The sequence below is a fragment of the Salmo trutta genome, chromosome 8 (assembly GCF_901001165.1).
Source record: "Salmo trutta chromosome 8, fSalTru1.1, whole genome shotgun sequence".
NCBI classification, from domain to species: Eukaryota; Metazoa; Chordata; class Actinopteri; order Salmoniformes; family Salmonidae; genus Salmo; species Salmo trutta.
Genome location: NC_042964.1, coordinates 33,101,863 through 33,115,759, shown reverse-complemented (window position 1 = coordinate 33,115,759; position 13,897 = coordinate 33,101,863). Strand labels below are relative to the sequence as shown.

Genomic DNA, 13,897 nt, shown 5'->3' with positions numbered 1-13,897 from the left:
GCATGGTGTTTGCAACGCCAGCCTGGTGTGTGCAACGCCAGGGTTGTGGGTTCGATTCCCACGGGGGAACAGTACAAAAAAATAAATGCATGAAATGTATGTATTCACTACTGTAAGTTGCTCTGGATAAGAGTGTCTGCTAAATGACTGAAATGTAAATGTATAGAATTGTAGAAATACGTTTTAGTCTGCAGGGACCTTAGAGTAAATATATTTTTATTTCCAAACAAGTACCACTCATTTCTTTCAATATTTAAAAATAGATCATCCTTAGGATTAACAAAGTGCAGACAGCATTCAATAAGTGAACATTGGTTTCACACAAAATGATAAATCAGGCAGCAAAGTCAAAGAAAGAGACAACAGAACAAAAAAAAGGTGCCAAATGCAAATATTGCACAAAATAAAATGGCAGAAGAGGAACACTTTGCAGAAAAAAAAGAGGTAACAGTTGATAATGGTGTATAGCGTTGTTAAATACATTTCTAGCTAGGTTCTCTTCAACTTCACGATGAGATTCAACTCAAGTGCTCCATTCACAACTGGGAAAGGTTGAAGATGGGCCTTGAAATAAGTGATAGCAACAACACACTGGGGGGAAATGCATAATAAGTCCCCAATCAAATGCAACAGCTCTAAAATTACAAGGCATAAGCCATATAAAATGTGCTATAACACTGGACTTTCTTTCACGATATTGGAAGAACTATTTCTGAAGGAGAGAATTACTTTGGTTTTGCTTTGCCATTTTAATGTTCCAGAATGAAAAGAAAAGAAAGCGTGATATATTTTCTCCCAACTCAATACATTTGCTACTCTCAAAAGATGGAAGCCAAGAGAGAACCTGAGAAATGGGAGCGTCGGCGCTTGTCATAGCACTATGTAAACAAAGTAAATTTAAATCTGAATGGAGGCATCGTAACATGCAATGATATCCATAAGTAAGAACCTAATACATAAGCCCAGCTAAATTATATCCAAAACGAGTGAAAGGTATTGCTTGAGAACAGTTTGTTTTATGGCCCATAGGCATCAACACAGTTATAGCACACTTTTTTTTCTTTCCAAAACCATGTTCCACAAAGTTCTAAATTAAAAGTAATTACAAAAGAACCACAATAGCTAAACCCATACCCAGTGAGTAGTGGAATGTGGGATGCATTTCTGGTAGTGATAAATCAAGAACAGTCTGTGTATGTGGTGACCATGTTCCCTCTGCGCTGTGTCACTGTCCTGCAGTGTTGTTTTGCTGAGCCCTGGAACCGGCTGTCCGCCCCGCCTGTGTGTCCGTTAAACGAGAACATCTTCTCCATGTCCTCAAACACGTCATCAAAGAGTTCTCCACCAAAGGAGCCCCGGAAGTGTCTCTTGTGCCTGTTCTGGGCCTCCTGGTGGGCCTGGAAGTGGCTGTTGAAGGCCCTCTTGTGATGGGAGTGCTGGTTATGACCGAACAGGTCAGAGTCTCTGAACAGGTCATCAAAGTTGAAGTTAAAGTTCTGGTGGAAGTGCTGTCCACTCCTCCCACCTCCTGTGCCTGGCTCACCAGGGGAGGGGCCATGTCCAAACTGGTCATACTCCAGTCTCCTCTTATCGTCTGATAACGTCTCGTACGCTGGCAAAGGAAAGGAAACATAAGTCTCTTGGTGGTGTCCACAGACATAAGAAAAACAGCAAATGCTTTAACATTTAAAAAACTTCATAACTGACTGTAATGGGAATATTAAGATCAATAACGTTCATATTCAGTTTAGAGTGATTCACTCAATGTTAAGCATATTTATGCGTTTTCCCTTCCTGTATTACACGTGATTTCCAGTGTTCTGTTTGTGACACTCGGGTTGATGGTCACTAGATTCGATGCTGAATGTTACGGATAAAACTCATATCTGTGTATAGTGACTGATGCCAGACTAGTCGTACAAGAACTGAGAACACACGGATTATTACTGTATTGTCTGCGAACACTGATTCTGTAGCAGCTCACTGGCCTTTTGTTTTGACTTCCTACAAGCCTCTCGGGCTGCTGTTCGCAGTACATTTAGTGTCGCCGATTAGGCTATTGGGCCTTCTCAGCAAAGGCCAGTTAGACATTCTCTGCTCCTGTGCGGGATATTGTTATCCCCGTTTGCAAACTTGTAATTAAACCAGATAGATTTTATTGATATTATCAATGACTGCTCTCCTTGTTCACCTGAAAACGTCTATTACACTGACCATATTAAAAGATTGAAAAACATCCATTACTTGTTGAAATGTTTACAAAAGTATTAATACAATTACAGGATGAATAATTAACACTCCATCCAATACATTTGATGTGGACTTGAGGTAAGGAGCCCTGATGTAACAGACAAGGGGAGTGCCCAGAAGTTGACAGGACTCACCCTCGGCTATTTCCCTGAACTTTGCCTCTGCGTCAGGGCTCTTGTTTCGGTCAGGATGGTACTTCATGGCTAACCTATGGAAGGCCTTCTTGATCTGGCGCTCGGAGGCATCTTTTGGCACGCCTAGGATGTCATAGTAGTCCCTCTGTGCCAGTATGAACTCAGTTATCATGAGAATGCATACTGCTAACATTAAGACTGACTGCGCTGTGGCCATATCGGTGGTTAGCACTTGCCTCCCTGCCCAGGAAAGAGAGAGGTTTGACAGTTAGTTTACAGTTTGCTACTTACACAAGCAAATCATAATGTAAAATTGACAAAAGTATAACTATGTAAGCATGTTTTAACCTGTACTGTAGAAAGGAAGCACGGCATGGCAAATCTGTAAAACGTGCTGTGTGACATAGGCTTTTCTTTTTAAAATTCCACTTTAGCTAGGGACATGATCTACAAAATGTATTTATCCTAGTGAATAGACGGTTGAATCAGCCACAGAATGATCCAACCATTTACATTGTGTTTAAAGCAATTGGTAAGGCAGTTTAAACCATTGAAGGTGAATGGGGGAGGACGAGTGTGAGAACAACAAGCACATAGAGCCTGTGAAAACTATGAAACACATTTCTGCTCTGTATGCTAATTATACGCTTTTAAAAAAATCACAATAAAAGAGAGAACTTACCTTGAAAAGCACTAACAACAACGGCTCTTCTATCAGACGATAATCGCACAGCTGATCCGTAGGTGACAAACGATAGCAGGTTGCATTCCCGAGCGGTAACACCACGACTCGCAATCTTATTGGTTAATGCCTTCACCTACTGACTCGAAACACCACGATTGGCTGAAACTAGGGGCATGTGGATCTGTGTTGCATGCTTTCACTTCCGGTACACTCCAGTCCTGTTGGTGGCAGTAGGAAATGTGAAACCACAGCAGAAGAAAACAAAAAGAAACCGATTGCTCCACTGTACAATAGCAGACTGGACTGTAAACAGATGATCTCAAGCTAGCGTCGCTGTTTAGGTGAATTAAAAAGGTAAGTCCTTATCCGTCTGACCATAATGTTGATTACATATTTGCATTTCCATATAGTGTTATCCAATGCCAAATGTATATTTAGTGAAAGAGAAGTATCAAGCTAGTGTATTCCATATGCATTACCTATCACCAGTGAGTCACTTGAGTTAAGTGCTGCACTGCTGGCCAGCAACAGAAGCAGACAGAAGACAGCTCCCAAGACTATTTATTGCAAACCAATAGCTATATTCTTCCTATCTAGAATCAGTACATGGGAAAAAGTAGGCAAGGAAATCTCAATCTTTTTTGTATGTTTCTGCCTTTATTGGCAGAGTGTGAGTCAGAGGGTGTTTACACCAGATAAAGGTTTCAGACCAGATTCCAAGGTTTGTTGGTTGTATAACTAACATTAAAGTCCCATGATGAGAAGTAGGTTAATGGTAACAAGCTTGTGGTTTTAATTCTTTGGAAGAGGCTAACCAAGACCTTTGGTCACCTGTTTGTGGATTTATGTCCTATACCTTTTACCTATGTTTACTATGGTAACAAATATCCACTTGGTCTCGTAGGACTTTAAAATCCCAGTTCTCTCTTTTCAGGCAAACCTTTGTTTCTGACTTAGAGTTGTGTTTGCTGCTGTGCTGTGATCTAGGCTGTACTGCTGGATAAACTAGTGTGGTGCTGTTCCCTCGCTGAACCCCCTCCCACTCCTGCCTCCTACTGCTGTTCCCTTGAAGGCCTCCACCCCCTCCTATCCCTCCTGGTGACCCCTGTGATGTCGTCCCCGTGCTGTGGCTTCCTGGCGCAGTACACCCACCATCACCTGGTTGCCTTCCTCCTCACCTTCTTTAGGTAAACTCAACTCCTGAACTCCCACCAGCCTTGTCAAGATCTGGTATAAGACCCTCTGAATGTTCAGAGTTCTTATTCCAGTTCTCTTTGCCCTAAATGCTCACTACACAAGCACTTAAACCAGGGCATACATACGCATTTGATACGCAGGCTCACTTGTGCTCATATAGGCCTACATCCTCCTTAAGTAAATACAGTACTAAGCCAGGGGCCCCAACACGTGCTAATGCCTGGACCAGAGCTACAGTACTCACAGTCTTATACAGCTCTCCACTGTAATTACACTGTAAAAAAAATTTTTTTAAATGACATCATTGCTTCTTGGTCAGACTGGTTGTTATCAGAGTAGGATGAAGTGAACGTATCAGACAGTTGAGCAGTAAGAATCTGATTAATACTGAATCTGTCCCTGTGTTTCTCACATTACCTCTCCTGACCTGCCTACTCTGAACCCTGACCTTTGACCCCACTCAGCTGTGCCAAAGATTTTGTGGCTGTGCTTTCCAGGCCCTGTCATCAGGAAGTGACGTATAGCCTAGAGTTCTTATTACAGGTTATATAGTAGTTGTAAACAGGTTGAGTACTGACCTACACACCAGCTGCTTTAAACAGCTAAACACAGCATTGGAAGGCCCTGGATGTTTCTGGTCCCTTGTTCTGCTAAGAATGTAACAGGGCTTTATTAAGTCTCCCCTCCCTCTCTCTCTCCAGCTATGTCCTCCTGCACGCCTCAAGGAAGACCTTCAGTAATGTGAAAGTGAGCATCTCAGCCCAGTGGACTCCCTCTGCGCAGAATGCCAGCTCTCCTGCCTTCTCACCCGGAGAGGTACGTACTCAGGAGGATGCGGATTCACTTCCTTGAATTATCCCCCCTTTTCGCCTCCCCTAAATGATGGCCTCTGATATAATGACTTAATTCCTGGATGTCTGCTATTTTGCCTTAGTTTGCACTATTTGATTTGTTTAGTGATCTCTTCAGGTGCAGTCCTCAATATTTACTTTTTGTGTAGTGGATGAGGAAGTGTTATCACGTGTGGAGTGGAGCTACTGATGAATGCTCAAACAGACCATGAAGTACAGCTAACACTAATGGTCAAATGGTTAAATAAATCCCTTTATTCAGTTTCTCTGACAAACTTTTTGTTTGATATGATACAACGTTTATTTATTGTGTTACTGTATGTATCTTTGATTGTCTCTTCGGAATCTTCCTCCAGACATGGGAGGAGAATAACCTGTTTGCAGACTCCGATGAAGCCACTCTGTTCCTGGGTGTCCTCGACACCATCTTCCTGTTTTCCTACGCCGTGGTGAGTGTCAGGGCCAGCTGGGGTCATGGGGGGGGGGTAACCTAATCGGTCAGATCAGATTTACTTCTCTCTCCTGCCCCACACTGAAAGTTGACTGTGGCGTTAATTCGCGAATATTATCTTTCATTATCAACATGGAAACAAGCACACTGATGCAGTCTTCTCACATTCCCTATTCTGACCTCCCCACTCTGAACCCTGACCTTTGACCCCACTCAGCTGGGCTAAAGATTTTGTGGCTGTGCTTTCCAGGCCCTGTCATGAGGAAGTGACGTATAGCCTGGAGTTCTTATTACAGGTCCTAATCTTGAAGATATATAGTAGTTGTAAACAGGTTGAGTACTGACCTGCAGGGGAGGGTTTGGCCGGGGTAGGCCGTCATTGTAAAATAAGAATTTGTTCTTTACTTACTTGCCTAGTTATATATATATATATATATATATATATATATATATATATATATAATTATTTTTAAATAGTCAAAGCAGGAGGACAGAGTAAACATGCGTGTGTTGTTCAATATTCATGCAGGGCCTCTATATGAGCGGAGTGATTGGAGACCGCATGAACCTCCGGTATGTCCTCTCCTTTGGTCTGTGTGGTTCAGCCATAGTGGTAAGTGGGGCATTGCTTTTTATATTTCATATACATCTACACGGTTGTTACATCAGATTTTCACAATAGGTACTTAGTTAAAACGGAGTTACTACAATAGTCATGTATACTGCAGATTCTGCATTTTGATCCCATTACATTTCATTGTGCTCTATTGATGACGTAATCCAATATAACCTTCTGTTTTTTCCCTCCTTCACTTCCCAGGAGTTTGTGTTTGGTACCCTGACTGAGTGGCTGCAGTTCTATAACATCTACCTGTACTGTGGACTGTGGGTGCTGAACGGCCTACTGCAGTCTGCTGTCTGGCCCTGTGTGGTGGCAGTCATGGGGAACTGGTTCGGCAAGTCGGGGTGAGTATCATATCCCTCTCTCTGCCATGGCACTAGTATACTCCAACGCTGATCATTAGGGCTGGGAATTGCCAGAGACCATACGATACGATATTATAACGATACGATATTTATTGCGATTCCCACAATTCTGTATGTATTGTGATTGGATGTTGTGATTTTATTGCGATTCGATGTTCCAAACGTATTGCTCACCATGTGTCAGAGAGAGAGTCATGAGAAAATTCGTTTTGGTCAGTCAGGGAATTAAAAGTGCTGAAAACAAATGGGCTCCCTAAAAATAAGACGGAGAACAAGCTATGAAGGGAAAATACTGGAGTTTAGGTGCAGGTACAGAAAACTAGCTGAAAAATAATATTGTAATATTGTCAAAATGATCTGGATTGATCACTACAGATCAATGCCGATCACTCACACAGATTGAGTAAGGCTCCCTGATTGTCAACAATCAGAAGTTGTCTTCACGAACAGTAGCCTTAGGGGATTGCTTTAACTGTGGGGTCGTTACATATGATTTCAATCACTTTCTGATTTGCCAGAAACCTTAAATACATGTTTGCCCATGGTGAAATTGGTCAGAAAGTAACATTTTAGACCTGAATGCCAAAACATTCAAGAGATAGGTGTTCAAAGTTGACTCATTTCGCACACTGTTGGGTTCCCCAGCAAGAAAACCAGAAATGTCACGCAAACAGAAGGGGGAACTAACAGAGTCACTGACCAACAACCAGAATGAAACCGGTGTGGTTTTAGGAGAGGTTCTGAAAGACACGGGCGTGTCCACTGAAAGTTGACTAGCAACAACAATTGGAACCTAAAAGACACCAACTAAATTTGCCCAAGAGGCAAACAAAAGAAAAACCCACACCAAACTTAAAGACAGGAAGCAAAATAAAATCAGATAAGGGATTGTAAAGGTGTTAACCCTCCACATCCATCAAGACAACTGGAGCACTGGGCCAGCCGCTCTTAAATAGCACCTGGGCCAGGACGGGTAAAACACGTTCCCCTAACGTGATGGAAACCAGCACAGGTGTAACACATACTGACTAACGAGGTGACACCAATCGGTGCGCGCTACGTGCTAACAAGCTATACGTGCTAAACGTCCAACCTCAAAACATAAATGGAAAAAACAAAACCTGTAACAATACCCCACCCTACCATGAGACGTCCATGTCTTTATCTCTGATAGAGATAAACGGTTGAGTTTGATATAATTTAAAAGTTTACAAACGGGGTTGTCAATCTATTCTATGATTTCTTTTTTTTTAACGTTTTTAATAAAAAATACATTTTTTAAGCATTAACGCCAATTATCTAAAAACACGTGAACTCAGATTTGACTCATTTTCACAAATGTAGCTTAAGCCCTATTTTAAATAATCTAAGATCTTATTTTACATCGAAGCGGTGCGGTCAGAAAGTGATTGAAATCATATGGACAGGAAGTGATGTACTGATTTCTTCTTGGTTCTATTGTATTCTAGAAGAGAAGGTTCTAATTGAGTATTGTGTTGAGTATGTTGTATGTATTGTGCATGTTCTTTAGAGTGATGTAACTGCTGTATGTCTCCTCCTCCCTCCAGGCGAGGTTTTGTGTTTGGCCTGTGGAGTGCCTGTGCCTCTGTTGGGAACATTCTGGGAGCTTTCCTGGCATCCAGTGTTCTCAAGTACGGATATGAGGTGGGTGCAGATGCACACAGATATTCATATTACAGATCTGCTCTGGGATTCACCTTTTTATAAGGTCTAGATGAAAAAGGAACATGTTGCATAGACAATACCTGGTATGGCCTAGTCAGTAAGTCTAGAAGAAAAGGTCACTACATTGTTGTCAGAGAAAAGTGAATTTATGCGGTATTGTCTTTCTCTCAACCCCTTGCTACATAGTTATCTATATAGTCCATCTGTGATCCCAGGGAAGAAAACATGAAAGCACAGAGTATGAACAGCACAATTCACAATACAAGGCACCTCGGTGTTATGCTGTGTTTCTGCAGTATGCCTTCCTGGTCACTTCAGTGCTGCAGTTTGCTGGTGGGGTGGTGGTGTTCTTTGGTCTGCTCACCTCCCCTAAAGAAGTGGGTGAGTATTGGGTCCACGCATGCCCAGTTTCCCTCATTGATCTGGTATTGTCTCCCTATCGTTGTATCGTACTGTACTTTCTTTCACTTCAAGTTTCGAGTTCTATTAGTCGCGTGTACAGGATACGCATGGTATACACCGTCCAATGAAATGCTTACTTGCAGGTTCCTTCTCGAAAATGCAACAAGAATAAGAAATAATAAAAGATAAGAATACGAACATAAAGTAAATGGCTCAGTAGAATAGAATAAACATTTACATTTTTTTGTGAGGAAGTTGTAATACTGTACTGTAATTTCCGGACTATTGAGCGCACCTGAATATAAGCCGCACCCACTGAATTTTACTTTTTTTTTTTACATAAATAAGCCGCACATGTCTATAAGCCGCAGGTGCCTACCGGTACATTGAAACAAATGAACTTTACACAGGCTTTAACGAAACACGGCCTGTAACAAAAATAAATAGGCTTTAACGAAACACGGCTTGTAACAAAAAATAAAAAATTAGCAGCAAACAGTAGCCTACCTCAAAGCGTGGGAAAAAGGTTGCGGCTTATAGTCCGGAAATTACGGTATGTGGAATATAATATAAAGCTCATATAGCTACAATGTACTGTGTGACTCTTTTGATGAAGAATGTCGTTTCTCTGTCCCATCAGGTCTGTGTTTGGAGTCAGAGACAGGTCTGAGTCCAGTGGAGAGAGATGCAGACAGCCACAGGCCTCTGATGAGTGATGAAGAGGATGAGGAAGAGGAGGGGGAAGAGGAGGGATCGGAGGAGGTGTGTGACGGAGGGTACTACACCATCCAGCAGGGGGATGAGGAACCGCGGGAAACACCCAAAGCCATCGGATTCTGCCAGGCCTTCTGCCTGCCCGGGGTGCTGCCAGTGAGTGGGATATTACTAGAGCTCTCTGTGTGTCTCTCTCTCCCTCTTTCTTTCTCTGTTTCTTTCTCGTGATCCCTCTTAACTCTGGCTGGCTGTCACCCACTCACTCTCTCGCACTCACCCTGTTATCTCCCTCTTTCATTCACCCCTCCCCGTCTACATCCCTATCTATTTCTATATCTCTATCATCTTATCATCCTCCCTGCCTCTCTGCTATCTGCCCGTCCCTGTTTAAGCGTTTCCATTCTGTCTCTTCTTTAGCTGACAGTTTTGTTTAGGGGGGGGGGGGGTGAAGACGTCGCTAGTCGCGTTAGTCTCTTTCTCTCAACCTCTCCTCCCAGAACCTTGCCTGTGCAAATGGACCAATGAAGCAAGTATTGTATTATGGAGCATCTGACGATGTGAAGATTTTAGTTCTGGCTTTCTGTGATGACTCTCTCAGTAACTGGTGACTGTCGTCCTCTCTCCCCAGTATTCCCTGGCGTACGCTTGTCTGAAGCTGGTCAACTACTCCTTCTTCTTCTGGCTGCCCTTCTACCTGAGCAGGAACTTTGGCTGGAAGGAGGCCCAGGCCGACAGGCTCTCTGTGTGGTACGACGTGGGAGGCATCATAGGTGAGTGTCGCGGGCCAGGCCTAGTTAACACTAGCTGTATTGACTGGTTAATATGAAGGACATTGGCATTGGGTGTTGTTGACTGCGGTTTAGATGTGGTAACATCCTAGCTAGCTATGCAGAGTCGTTTATCTACGCTGTCTAAAGGGGTCTACGTAGTCTTACGCAAGCCGATGGAGGTCCGTTTGCATCGCTCTCTGCGTAGTTCCACGTACATTTGTGCGACTGAATTTTTGGAACGCGATGCAGACGGACTTAAGAGCCCTTAAGACGGGACCGTAAATTGTGTATTAATCTTCTGCTCTCTGTCTCTCTCTCTCTCTCTCTCTCTCTCACAGGTGGTACGATCCAGGGCCTGATCTCAGACTGCATGGGGAAGAGAGCTCCAGTGTTAGCTGTCAGTCTGCTGCTGGCTATGGGAGCCCTGGTGGGGTACAGCCGTGAGTACTCCTTTCTTCATCTGCCTTCCTCCTTTTTCTAGCCCAAAACATCTCACTATATTATTCAGGCCAACATTCAATTTTATTACGAAATAGTATTCCCATTTTTTTATTTTTTATTTTAGGTCAGAGAGAGAAAAAAATTGAAATTGTTCATTATTGTGTTATGTCAATTCTAGACCACCAAGGGGAGCCCTTGATAGGGGAAAAAAGAAAATTAGAACCATATCCCTTCCTGTCTCATACATAATCCACAAAAAACATGTGAATTAACCCTGTGTTGTCCCCCCTCAGACTCCCCTCCGGACCAGGTGGTAAATGCAGCTCTCCTGGCCACCACGGGTTTCTTCATAGGAGGGCCGTCCAACATGATCAGCTCAGCCATCTCTGCAGACCTGGGGCGACAGGAGGCCCTCAGGGGCAGTCAGGAGGCTCTGGCTACCGTCACCGGCATAGTGGACGGGACTGGGAGTATTGGAGCTGCAGCGGGACAGGTAACACACACTAGAGACCGAGAAAGTATTTTACCTTTATTTAACTAGGCAAGTCAGTTAAGAACAAATTCTTATTTTCAATGACGGCCTAGGAACAGTGGATTAACTGCCTTGTTCAGGGGCAGAACGACAGATTTGTAGCTTGTCAGCTCGGGGATTCGAACTTGCAATCTTTCGGTTACTAGTCCAACACTAACCACTAGGATACCCTGCCGCCACATACATACATACATACATACATAAATATGTGCTTTCCAGTGATTTAATGTTGAGTATTTTACCTTGTCTTTCAGTACTTGGTATCGCTGATCGAGAGCAAACTGGGCTGGATGTGTGTGTTCTACTTCTTCATAGTCATGGTAAGATCATCTGTCTAATCCATAATGTGAGACAATGTTAATGTATTCCGTGAATTAGTCACTAATTCTCCTCAGGAGAATCTTACATAAGGTACTGTGTTGTCCCTGTTTGTGACATATTTGGTCCTGTTGGGATTGCCTCACAGACGGGGGGCAGCATAGTCTTCATCTTGCCGCTGATCGTGACCGAGATTCGGGCCATGTGGAGGGACAGACAGGCGCGGACACACCAGCTGTGAAGCCTTCCTCACGGGGGCCATGTTTGTTCCTACTCCTTCCCTATGGGGCCTACTAGCTGTCAGTCAATCAGACTATGTCCACTGATCACTACTGTAGATGTATGTACAACATGTCTATTAATGTGTATGTCCAATCTATGTATATATTTGGTCTGAAACACGTTTTTTAAAGATATTACTTCAGAGCCTTTTACGAGTGGGGGCAGGGCCCTCTCAATGTTTGTGGTCTGAGATAGGAAGTTCCAAGCAGCTGTCAGTTAATCAAATTCCTTTACCTGTTTACTGGAGTGTATAATGATTACTTGTATAGAATGATTGGATCTGCTCATTTGCTTAGTAGAGATCAGATTTCAAAGACACACAAAACACACACTCACTGGAGTCCATCACTCGCTCTTAGAATCTCACAGTCACACATCCGCTTGGTGGATTTTCAGTCATTGCTTGTAGCACATACAGTAGTCAGTGACCACGTTTACATGCACACAGTATTCTGGATAGTAGCTCATTCATACGGGTTAAATAGTAACTGAAATATGGCCTATAACCTCTCACATGTAGCATAATATAATATTAACTCCTGCAGAATTATGCTTTTTTTTTTGCAGTAAAATTAGACAACAAATGTTAATTTTGTCTCGGGAACGTGAGTGGAGAAATATTATTTCTTTCTTTCGGCAAAATGCGTGTGTAAGGTGTTATCATTGATGCTGTTATGCAAGCAGACAGTCTTATCATAAACCTATTTAATCGTTTTCTCAGCTTTTAATTTAATTAAAACCGGTCAAACTGATGACATTTGGACATTTTGCACAGACCAATCGTTCCATTGTTTTTGGAATCTTTCCACCTGTTCTCCCCGGTCGCTAAACGAAACAGACAACTTTACCGGTTTTAGCTAGATTACTACTGCATTCATTCTATCGATGTAAGACGTTATTCTGGTGAGCACTACTTTATTTTGTCTTCTGGGACAACAAATTATGACAGAAGAGAAGCTGCATGTATCTAACAATAGTTGGCAAACAAATGGCCTACCAATTATCAGAAATTATAAACAGAAAGTGTCTAAATTAAGGGTGAAATTAGCCAGTAGGCTACACGGTCCAATACGGAGCATCAGCAAAACTTTTTCGGATTATTGTAAACGGGATATGATGTTACCGTGTGTCAACCCACTTTGAGTACCCCGAATAATAACGGAATATTGGTGTGCATTTAAACGTGGTCAGTGTAAAACAATGTACGTTTGCCGATAAAGTTTTAACAGTCAGTCTTAACAGTCAGTAAACATTAACTGCACGCCTCTGAAATATTTTATTTATTTAAAGAACAGTAAGATTACATCAATGTAAAAAAAAATGTCTTATCAAAATGAGTTAAAAGTATACTGATTTTATTTACTGTAGGTACATATATTAAAACGGTACAAGTAGTTCTCCTGGTTGGACTGGGAACAGTTGCTAAATTACTGTAGTGGTTTTAACCAAGGTCACAAGTGCATTTCAGCTGGTCCAGGACCTGCTAAACTTGGTGAAATGGAATGTGTATTTAATTGTATCATTATCGAATGTATGTTCTTAATCTGTGATGAATGTTCGTTTTTTTCTCCATATGTGCACTTTAAATTCATATTTTAATGAGCCTATGTGATGTTTTATTTTTTTTCAAGAAAAGAAAATGGACTTTTTCAAAACTGTTGACTCCTATATTTTATTCTTCACAAGGGAATTTACGATATATTTTGGGAAACCACCTCAATGAATTTGAACTTCAATGACCTAAACTGTATTCACACAACTGACTTCTTTGTAGAAATCTCATAAAGCCATGAAACCAGCATTTAGAAACATTGAATTAGCATACTTGGCAGGATGATTTATTTTCACATATAAAATGGAGACAAATTAAGAGGATCTGTTCAGAAGGACTTTCGCGGTAAATTACTAATGGGATAGACACCCTATAGAGCAGTAGTGGATACATTCTGCTCAGCCCTGTTACAGACGTGTTACGTCACTTCAGAACCACCAGGAGGAGTCTTTAAGGCAAAAAATAATACCATCAAAACGTGTAGTATTAGTAGGCCTAATTTTTTATTTTTTATTTAACTAGGCAAGTCAGTTAAGAACAAACTCTTATTTACAATGACGGCCTAGGAACAGCGAGTTAATTGCCTTGTTCAGGGGCAGAACGACAGATTTTTACCTTGTCAGCTCGGGGATTCGATCAAGCAAC

At 42.1% G+C, this 13,897-nt stretch overlaps 2 protein-coding genes across 4 annotated transcripts; one reads left to right on the top strand and one right to left on the bottom strand.

The window, feature by feature from the left end:
- Positions 1-195: 195 nt before the first annotated feature.
- LOC115198723 (dnaJ homolog subfamily B member 9) lies at positions 196-3,180 on the bottom strand. Its single transcript, XM_029760918.1, has 3 exons — positions 3,067-3,180; positions 2,385-2,624; positions 196-1,612 (listed from the first exon to the last, which is right to left on the bottom strand). Exons 2-3 carry the CDS (start codon positions 2,599-2,601, stop codon positions 1,179-1,181), a joined length of 651 nt encoding a protein of 216 aa, XP_029616778.1. The 5' UTR covers positions 2,602-2,624; positions 3,067-3,180; the 3' UTR covers positions 196-1,178.
- A 90-nt stretch (positions 3,181-3,270) lies between these two features.
- Positions 3,271-13,355, top strand: LOC115198722 (sugar phosphate exchanger 3). 3 transcript variants are annotated; one of them, XM_029760917.1, is made up of 14 exons: positions 3,271-3,423; positions 4,142-4,256; positions 4,968-5,082; positions 5,474-5,566; positions 6,098-6,181; positions 6,389-6,534; positions 8,124-8,220; positions 8,538-8,622; positions 9,284-9,513; positions 9,986-10,127; positions 10,466-10,567; positions 10,862-11,061; positions 11,355-11,420; positions 11,567-13,355. In XM_029760917.1, exons 2-14 carry the CDS (start codon positions 4,180-4,182, stop codon positions 11,657-11,659), a joined length of 1,530 nt encoding a protein of 509 aa, XP_029616777.1. In that variant the 5' UTR covers positions 3,271-3,423; positions 4,142-4,179; the 3' UTR covers positions 11,660-13,355. The 3 variants fall into 3 exon arrangements, with proteins under 3 accessions (XP_029616777.1, XP_029616775.1, XP_029616776.1); XM_029760915.1 differs by having other exon boundaries at positions 4,057-4,256; XM_029760916.1 differs by having other exon boundaries at positions 4,004-4,256.
- Positions 13,356-13,897: the final 542 nt, after the last annotated feature.

Bases quoted from the DNA above. Each gene is read 5' to 3' on its own strand.
- LOC115198723 (XM_029760918.1), bottom strand. From the start codon at position 2,601: ATGGCCACAGCGCAGTCAGTCTTAATGTTAGCAGTATGCATTCTCATG. The intron at 1,613-2,384 runs GTGAGTCCTGTC...TTCCTTTGCCAG, and splicing joins GTTCAGGGAAATAGCCGAGG to CGTACGAGACGTTATCAGAC.
- LOC115198722 (XM_029760917.1), top strand. From the start codon at position 4,180: ATGTCGTCCCCGTGCTGTGGCTTCCTGGCGCAGTACACCCACCATCAC. The intron at 6,535-8,123 runs GTGAGTATCATA...TCCTCCCTCCAG, and splicing joins AACTGGTTCGGCAAGTCGGG to GCGAGGTTTTGTGTTTGGCC. The intron at 10,128-10,465 runs GTGAGTGTCGCG...TCTCTCTCACAG, and splicing joins CGACGTGGGAGGCATCATAG to GTGGTACGATCCAGGGCCTG.